This window comes from Otolemur garnettii, unplaced genomic scaffold, assembly GCF_000181295.1.
Source record: "Otolemur garnettii isolate 467f Iridium unplaced genomic scaffold, OtoGar3 scaffold00142, whole genome shotgun sequence".
NCBI lineage: Eukaryota > Metazoa > Chordata > Mammalia > Primates > Galagidae > Otolemur > Otolemur garnettii.
The window spans coordinates 675,317-684,584 of NW_003852537.1; the positions used below are offsets into that span (position 1 = coordinate 675,317).

Below are 9,268 nucleotides of genomic sequence, written 5' to 3' on the forward strand. Positions count from 1 at the left end.
CTCAGCCTCCCAAGTAGCTGGGACTACAGGTGCCTGCCACAGCGCCTGGCTATGTTTTGTTGCAGTTTGGCTGGGGCTGTGTTCAAAAAACACCACCCTCAGTATATGGGGCCAGCGTCCTACCCACTGAGCCACAGGTGCTGCTCAACAACAGGCTATTTTTTTGTTGCACTTGTCATTGTTTAGCTAGTCTAGGCCAGATTAGAACTGCCAGCCTCAGTGTATGTGGCTGGTGCTGTAAACACTGTACTATGGGTGCAGAGCCTGGAGAGACGGGTTTTAAAGGAAAAGGTGGATGTGGCTTTGGGGTAAGGAGAACATCAGATATTCTTAGAGGGAGCAGAGCATCAGCACAGACAGGGTCATATGTGTGAGAAAGAGAGTGTGTGCACCGTGGAAGAACTTCAGCAAAGACTGCAAAGACAACATCACTGAAGCTGGAGGAGTGTGGGCATGATTCAGTGGGCACTAAAGGGCTGCTGTTGGGAGTGAGGCAATGAGTGATCTTTGAGGTAGTTTCCCCATGGAGTAGAATGATGGCCTTCATCATCACCACTGTTCATTGAATACCTACCATGTTCCAGGCACTGCCATATTCTTCCAGGTGTTAACCTAGATTTATAGATGCAGGAACAAAGGCTCTGAGAAGTTCAATAACATGCCCAAGGCTACACAATTAGCAAATGGCAGAATTGGGATTTTATTCCATGTCCATTGAATGCAAAATTCTGTTGTCATCACTATCCCTGTACCCCTCTGCCTTCAGGCTTTGCCTTTTAGGTGTGCCATACTTCTGTAGCAGACAGTGAAAGGTCAGATTTGATGATGGAAATCCTCTTCAGATGCAGAAACACTCCAGGAAGTCCAGGAGCTAGGTTCTGATGTATATCTGCCCTACCGGGCATTGTTAGGGTATTAGCCTGATTCTCTGTTGGGGAGAAGGGGGATCACATGTCCAAGCCCTCAGCTCAGCACCCTACCAAGTGGCCACCGCTCTCCAAAGCCCCAGTCCAGAGTGTTTTGCTCTCCAAGGTGCCTAGCTTCCCATGCTCCAGCTTTCTTTATAACCTTTATCTCATAGACCCTTCATAATTAGCTAGGAATGAATGATCATCCCCATTTTTCAGATAAGCAAATTGAGTCTCAGAGATAATAAGTAATTTGCCATGTAGCAAGTCACAGAACCTGGGGGTTCCTAGCAGAGCTGTGAGGATTCTAGGGATTGCTAGGCACTTGGCTTGTGTTTACCTTCTCCTGGAACCAGTTCTTTCTCCCTATGTCTGTCTTTTCTCCTTCACAGGTACTTCAAGTCATGCCTTCTGACAGCTTCTTCTTTTCCATTGTCCGAGATCCTGCTGCTCTAGCCCGCTCTGCCTTCTCCTACTATAAATCCACCTCATCAGCCTTTCGAAAGTCACCATCCTTGGCTGCCTTCCTGGCCAATCCTCGAGCTTTCTACCGGCCTGGAGGCCGTGGGGACCACTACGCCCGCAATTTACTATGGTTTGACTTTGGTCTACCCTTTCCTCCAGAGATGAGGGCCAAGAAAGGGAATCCTCACTCCTCCAGAAATCCCCACCCCCACCAGATGCATGTCTTGCCTTCCGGTGCTGGCCCCCGAGTCCGAACCCTAGATCCCAATGCTCTCTTCCATCCTATTTCCACTGTTGTTCATGGTAACATCCAGACACCCAGTCCTGCCTCTGTAAATCTGGGGTCTTCATCCTTCATCCAGTGGGGCCTAGCCTGGCTAGACTCTGTCTTTGACCTGGTCTTGGTGGCTGAGTACTTTGATGAGTCTTTAGTTCTGCTGGCAGATGCCCTGTGCTGGGATCTGGATGATGTGGTGGGCTTCATGCACAATGCCCAGGCTGGAGGTGAGCAGGGCCTCAGCGTTGCCAACAATGGTGGATTGACTGTTGAGGATCAGCAGCTGAATGCACGGGCTCGAGCCTGGAACAACCTGGACTGGGCTCTCTATGTTCATTTCAATCGTAGTCTGTGGACACGGATAGAGCAATATGGCCAGAAACGGCTGGAGAAAGCGGTGGCTGAGCTCCGGGCTCACCGAGAAGCCCTGGCTAAACTTTGTCTGGTAGGGGGTGAGGCTTTAGACCCTAAATACATCACTGACCGTCGGTTCCGCCCCTTTCAGTTTGGGTCAGCTAAGGTTTTGGGCTATATACTTCGGAGTGGACTGAGCCCCCAAGACCAGGAGGAATGTGAGCGCCTGGTTACCCCTGAGCTACAGTACAAGGACAAGTTGGACGCCAAGCAGTTCCCCCCTACAGTCCCACTGCCTCTTAAGACTTCAAAGCTACTCTCTCCATAAGCATTAGACTACAGATTTATAACAAAAAGCAGCTAAGATACAAGGGCACATGTGATGAGTATGGGGCAATTACATGCCATTTCTGCTTCCTCACAAGGGACAGGACTCGCAGACCCCGTCTTCTGGCCTTGGACACGGAATCCCAGACATTAGGTTCCCAGCAGCGCCTCTCTCCTTCACACATTTGCCCTTTCCCCTTTCCAGCCCCACTGCAGGTCATCTTAGCACTCTCCAAAGTCCCTGGAGGGGCTAACGATAGAGAGCCAGGAGAATTTGGGGCATGGTGAGTTGGAATGATTCGTCGATTTCTCTATGAAATATTTGTTATTGGACTATGTTTATTTCACTATGAAATGTTTGTTGAATGAATAAAGAATTTGGAACTTCTATTAGCTGTTGAACAGGAAGAGGAAAAATAGAGAATCTTCCTGAGAACAGTGGGGCTGGAGCAGGTCTTTTCAATATTTCTTCCCAAAGCCCGCCTACGGTCTCAGAACCATTCTTCCCGCGGCAGCCCACAGCGTCAGACCCCGCCCCCTCCTCCGTGTCCCGGCGCCCCGAGATTCCGGGGCCTTGAAGGCCACGCCCCTCCCCTTCCGCTTCCCGTTTGTGGCCAGTCATTCGGTCCTGTACTCCGGTTCCGGCTCTACGGAGTCTCGGTTCCGCCTTCGTTGCCCGGGTTCCCTGACTGGGCTGGTCTCTTGGACCGCTTCGGCCGTGCGCATGACCTCTGGGCATCGGGACTCACTGGAGTCACCCTAGCGGGCTCCCGCGTCCTCCGTGGGCCCTGCCGGGGCTGGTCTCCAGTCCCAGCTCCGGGCGTGCTGTCCTCGCCGCCCCATGGAGTCCCAATGCGATTACTCGATGTACTTTCCGGCCGTGCCACTGCCGCCACGCGCGGAGCTGGCAGGGGACCCGGGCCGGTACCGGGCGCTGCCCAGGCGCAACCATCTGTACTTGGGGGAGACTGTCCGCTTCCTGCTGGTGCTGCGCTGCCGAGGCAGCGCAGGGTCCGGCGCTGGGGGCTGTCCGGGCTTAGGCTCCCGAGGGGCCTGGGCAGAACTGGCAACCGCCCTGGCCGCCCTGGCCTCGGTCAGCGCTGGAGGCGGGATGACAGGGGGCGGGGGCGCCGGCGACCAGGATTCCGAACCCCCAGGGGGAGGGGATCCTGGAGGTGGGGGGTTCTTCCGAGGCTGCAGTCCTCTTCTTACCCATGGCCCGGACCCTGCTACCTCAGGGGGAGCGACCACGGTGAGGAGTTTGGGGTGACACGGCACAGGGCAGAGGGGCGGTTTGCTGGGTGCCACAGACAGGATGGAGATGGACGCTGGGTGCCTAAGGCAAGGAGTAGATGACTGCCCAGGAGAGGAGGCGAGGGCATGAGGGACCTAATAGTGCAGCCTTAAAGAGAATACCTGCAGGCTGCCTTTGGCTCTTTACTGACCTCTTCACCCTGTTCACAACCTCAGCTGCCTGTGGAGGAACCAATTGTGTCCACAGATGAGGTCATCTTCCCACTCACTGTTTCATTGGACAGACTGCCCCCAGGGACACCTAAGGCCAAGGTAAGATGGCTGGGGGTGGAGGTGTCCTAATTCAGACGTCCTTTCAAGGCTCAGCCACCTGTCTCTATCCTTGACTGTGGTTCTGTGTTCCTCAAACCCAGATCGTAGTGACTGTGTGGAAGCGGGAGGTTGAGGCACCAGAGGTCAGAGATCAAGGCTACCTGCGATTGCTGCAGACTCGATCTCCTGGGGAGACCTTCAGGGGCGAGCAGAATGCTTTCAAGGCCCAAGGTGGGGAGGAGAATGCAGAGAACAGCTGGGATCTGGGGGACTGAATGGAGGGGTCATGCTGGAGAGTACCTTATGGGGAGGAGGATGATTAGAACTGTGGGTTGGAGGTGAGTCTGCGCGCAGATTATCATTTCTTGCTTCTGCCCCCATCCACAGTGAGCACCCTGCTGACTCTGCTGCCCCCTCCGGTTCTGAAATGCCGGCAGTTCACTGTGGCTGGAAAACACTTGACCGTGCTCAAGGGTGAGCATATCTGTCCACTCAAGTCCTGGGTAGCAGCAAGAGAACTGACTGGATGGTAGTTATTCTGGGCAGGCTGGAGGGGACAGGTCCATTTTTGGAGGGTAAAGGTGGGGCCTGAATGGTCCAGCTACTCAGAACTAAGCTGGTTTTCTCCAATAGTGCTGAACAGCTCCTCCCAAGAGGAAATCTCCATCTGGGATATCCGAATCCTCCCCAATTTCAATGCTAGTTATCTACCTGTTATGCCTGATGGCTCTGTGCTGCTGGTGGACAATGTCTGGTGAGGTCCTGGGGAGGGGCAGGGCTGTGAACTGGTGGGGACAAGGGCTGAGCTCTAACATGGGGAGATCATGCCCTGTCCTCTTTTTCTGAACTAGTCACCAATCTGGAGAAGTCTCCATGGGCTCCTTTTGCCGGCTCCCTGGTACCTCTGGCTGCTTCCCCTGCCCACTTAGTGCCCTAGAAGAACACAACTTCCTGTTTCAGTTGAGAGGGAGTGAGCAACCCCCTCCAGGGGCCAAGGAGGTGAGCATAGGAGTTGGTGTGTTCAAGGAAAAGAGATAAACACCAGGGGGTTGACTAAAGATGGGCAAAGAACCTATAATACATGTCAAGTCTCTTCCTGTCTTTCCTGCAGGGTTTGGAAGTTCCCCTCATTGCTGTGGTTCAGTGGTCTACCCCAAAACTGCCCTTCACCCAGAGCATCTACACCCACTACCGGTGAGTGTGTGGGACCCCCTGCAGGCACTGCTGATCTATCTGTTGCCTGTGATACACACATCCAGCTTCCCTCTCTCACTGTACTAGCCTGCCCAGCGTCCGCCTGGACCGCCCGTGCTTTGTGATGACTGCTTCTTGTGAGTCCCCTGTTCGGACCTATGAGCGTTTTACTGTCACATACACACTGCTCAACAACCTCCAAGACTTCCTTGCTGTGAGGCTCGTATGGACCCCGGAACACGCACAGGCTGGTAGGTCAGCTGCCAGGTTGGGACCTAGTCCCAAGGAAGGCAGGACAGTGAAAACAGCTCAAACCTGGTGTTGTCCCCATCACAGTGGACAACTTATGGCAGGTGGCTTTGGCTCTATACCTGGGTAGTCTCCACTGTGTCACACATAGAGGGTTTAGAAAAGCAGTGAGGCAGAGTGATTTTTAAGGGCATATAGACACTGGAGCTACACTCTCTGGCATGAGTTCTACCTCTCTCATTTACTAGCTCTGTGACCTTAGGTAAGTTACTTAACCTCCCTGGGCCTCAGAGGCCTCACTTCTAAACTAGAGCAATTAGTACCTCATGAGATTGTCAATGCACATTGATGAGTTGGTACACGCAAAGTGGTTAGAATAGCCTTAGCACACAGTAAGCATTAGCTACTGTCATCCATACCACCTGGCAAAAGATAACATTTGCTCAGTTTGCTCCACAGAATGGCTCTGAGGACCAAAGGAAGCTGTGCTCACGAAGGCCCTTTGGGAACTGAGGAACGCTGTAGTGTTTCCTGGTCCCTGTTTCTGCCCCCAGGCAAACAGCTGTGTGAGGAGGAACGCCGGGCCATGCAGGCAGCTCTGGACTCCATCGTCTGCCACACACCTCTCAACAACCTGGGTTTTTCCCGGAAGGGCAGTGCGCTCACCTTCAGTGTGGCCTTCCAAGCTCTGAGGACCGGGCTCTTTGAGGTGGGCTGGGGAGGGTCTGGACTGAGTGCTGGGTGATGCAGAATGTTGTGGAGAGAGGCAGGAAGGAACCTTAGCTTCTGTGGATGAAATATAATGGGGAGTACTGAAAAGCTGGGCAGAAGGAAAGTGGGATTGAGGTCCATCCAATATTGGTCAATCAGAAGGAGCAGATACGAAATGTCTGGGACCTGGAAGCCCAGTGGGAATGCTGACCTGTGCCTCCCACTCCAGCTGAGCCAACACATGAAACTGAAGCTACAGTTCACGGCCAGTGTGTCCCACCCTCCACCAGAGGCCCGGCCTCTCTCTCGCAAGAGCAGCCCCAGCAGCCCTGCCGTCCGGGACTTGGTGGAGAGGCATCAGGCTAGCCTGGGCCGCTCTCAATCATTCTCCCACCAACAGCCTTCCCGCAGCCACCTCATGAGGTACAAAACCAGGGAGTAGGGGTGGGTGGTGGCACTGGATTGGGCAGAAGCTGGAACCAGGGAAGGAGCATGGAGGGTGCTGGCTCTGACAGAGCCCACGGCCTTTGTTTTCTCCCAGGTCAGGCAGTGTGATGGAGCGCAGGGCCATCACACCCCCTGTGGCCTCCCCCATCGGCCGCCCTCTCTACCTACCCCCGGACAAGGCTGTGCTCGCTCTGGACAAGATTGCCAAGCGCGAATGCAAGGTCCTAGTTGTGGAGCCTGTCAAATAGTGCCCTGCCAGCTCTGCTCCCTCTTACACTCCAGAAACTGAAAGCCCCTGGAGGGGGTCTTTACTCTCAGGCTCTGCCTCCCTGGAATGCCTCCCCTGGGGGTGAGGAGGCCCACCAGATCTGCCTGTGTGTGTCTGCTGAGGGAAGAAGCTGTGAAATGAGCAGGCTTGGCCCCAGCACTAAGGCAACAGTATTTCCTCAAGTTCCTGTGGTGGGGGGGGGGCTGGGCCCACCCCTAGGCTAGGGCAAGGGCTCCAGGAGTTCTCTTGCCCCCAGCCTTTTACCCTGGTTCTAAGTTTACAAAGTATTTTCTTCATTCCTGTTTAGTCCTTTTATGACATTCCCTCCCACCCACCCCACAGGGCTGAGGTTAGGGTAGTGATGACAAAGGACCTGGACAAAGACCCTCCTGTCTGAGGGGTCAGGGAGACAGCTAGGGGGCCTCCTGTTGCCCCTGATGTTTACGTTTGCAGCCTGAAGCACTTTAAGTTTTTTTTGTTTTTTTTTGGGGGGGGGGGCTGTTCCTATAACTTATTCTCCAACTACTGCTTCCAACTGAAATGAGACTATTAAATGCCTATTCAGGAGGGTGAAGAATGATTGCTGTTCATGTGTTAATGGAAGGAGCAGAGACTGCCAGGGCTCAGGGTGTTTGCCTTCCTCATGCTCACAGACAGCTCCCCTGCTCCCTTCCCATTCCTTTGTTTCTGATACCCACTTTTACAGTGTTCAGAGGTCACCCTGCTTCACTTACCCTGTGTTGAAGTACATGACTTGCTCCCCAGAAGTGGAAGACAGACCTGGGGTGTAACCCACCCCCCACATACACACATCCCTAGGCTGGAGAACATCTGACTCAAATTTATTAGGGAAGTCCTGTTGTCCTCATTCACTTTGAAAACACAGTACAAAGTCCCCAAGCCTCTGCTCTTCTAGGAAGGGGTGGGTGAGCAGAAGGCCTTAGTTTTTGCAGCAAGCCAAGAAAGAGGTGGAGGATGGCTATGCCTTCATCACAGAGGCCCATGGACCCAATCCACTTCTCAGACCCTTGCCCTCTGGCAGATTCAGACGTCAATGGGCTCCCGGCCTCGGTTCTGCCTCTTCACCACAAACACCCTCTGTCCTGAGACGGTCACCAGCAGTGTGTGCTCTCCAAAGACCACTAGAGGAAAGATCCACCTTCCCTCGCCCCAGGAGAAGGAAGGGAGCACAGAGTTAGTGGGTGCATCAGCCCCCATGAGGTCACACACACATTGGCTAGGATCAATAGCCAAAGAAATTCTATAGTTCTAAGCTCAAGAGATTTGAATGTGAGTGATCTTTTTCTTTTATAGGGCAGGGGGATGGGCATGCCTGGTGGGGTAGACAGGGTCTCACACTGTCGCCCACGCCTGCATGCAGTGGTGATCATACTCACTGCAACCTCAAACTCCTGGGCTAAAGCAGTCCTCTTAGTGCTTCCTCTCGAGTAGCTGGGGCTAAAGGTGGGCACTACCACACCTGGCTTATTATTTTTTGTAGAGACGAGGTCTTGGTATGTTGCCCAGAGTGTTCTCAAACTCCTGGTCTGACGCGATCCCCCCCCCCACCCTTGGCCTCTCAAAAGTGTTGGGATTATAGGCATGAGCCACTGTGCCCAGCTGAATGGCCTTTGTTAAATCTCTCTCCTCTTGCTTTCTCTACTCAATTCTGACACGGGGAATAACAAAGAGAAGAAAGAGAGCACACCAGGGACCCCAAGGAAGAGATGGCAGAAGGCTTATAAGAAGGAAACAGGTGTTTTTTCCCTAAGAAAACCTCTAGGAGAACCCCCTCTCCTACCACCACCACCAGAGGCTAAGGCTCACCCGACAGACGCTTGAAGGGGACATTCATGCTGTGGTGCAGTCGGAAACCGCAGGCTGTGCTGACCAGCTCAGAGATGGCACTGGCTGCCTGTTCATCATTCTCGAGATCCCCCGATGACTGCATGCAGATAGAGGAGGGTGGTAGGAATTAAGGCACAGCATTGGGAAGGAATTCCTGACACAGTCCTTTTAGCTCTCTCCCTCCATCTTCCAATACCCCCAGGTCACCCAGTTTTGGAAAAGCCATCCTTAAACCTCCCCATGATGTATCTTGTCACCTTCCTAATGCCATCCTGATTCTCATTAATACTGGGCTTCCCCTGATGAGCATCATGTCTCATTTTTTGTTTTTTTCGAGACAGGGTCTTGCTCTTTCAGGAATACAGTAGCATGATCATAGCTCACTGCAGCCTTGAATTCCTGGGCTCAAGCAAGCTTCCTGCTTCAGCTACCCAAGTAGCTAGGACTATAGGTGTTTGCCAGCATCCCCAGCTAATTTTTCTTATTTTTTAGAAAGGTTTCACTGTTGCCCACTGGCCTCAAGCACTATTCCTTTTTTAACCTCCTGAGTTGCTAGGATTATAGGCATGGGCACTCACTACACCAGGAACATCCATCTCTTTACTGACTGTTCTTTTCTTAACCCCTCAAAATCGGGTTTCTTTTTTTTTTTTT

General features: G+C 53.1%; 3 protein-coding genes across 3 annotated transcripts in view; 2 read left to right on the forward strand and 1 right to left on the reverse strand.

Annotated features, from left to right (window-relative positions):
- The window catches only part of GAL3ST4 (galactose-3-O-sulfotransferase 4), a 4,523-nt gene extending 2,191 nt beyond the window's left edge, over positions 1-2,332 (forward strand). The window contains exon 3 of the mRNA XM_012810782.2: positions 1,301-2,332. Coding sequence (XP_012666236.1) covers positions 1,301-2,332 — 1,032 coding nt within the window. The remainder of the gene's footprint in view (positions 1-1,300) is intronic.
- Positions 2,333-2,779: 447 nt separating this feature from the next.
- On the forward strand, positions 2,780-7,336 carry CUNH7orf43 (chromosome unknown C7orf43 homolog). Its single transcript, XM_003798862.3, has 11 exons — positions 2,780-3,583; positions 3,802-3,897; positions 3,999-4,128; positions 4,285-4,371; positions 4,531-4,651; positions 4,749-4,896; positions 5,009-5,091; positions 5,179-5,342; positions 5,895-6,049; positions 6,281-6,474; positions 6,593-7,336. Exons 1-11 carry the CDS (start codon positions 3,173-3,175, stop codon positions 6,744-6,746), a joined length of 1,743 nt encoding a protein of 580 aa, XP_003798910.1. The 5' UTR covers positions 2,780-3,172; the 3' UTR covers positions 6,747-7,336.
- A 255-nt stretch (positions 7,337-7,591) lies between these two features.
- LAMTOR4 (late endosomal/lysosomal adaptor, MAPK and MTOR activator 4) overlaps positions 7,592-9,268 on the reverse strand; it is a 4,487-nt gene continuing 2,810 nt past the window's right edge. The window contains exons 3-4 of the mRNA XM_003798863.2: positions 8,594-8,711; positions 7,592-7,908 (exon numbers count right to left, since the gene is read on the reverse strand). Coding sequence (XP_003798911.1) covers positions 7,811-7,908; positions 8,594-8,711 — 216 coding nt within the window. The 3' untranslated portion in view covers positions 7,592-7,810. The remainder of the gene's footprint in view (positions 7,909-8,593; positions 8,712-9,268) is intronic.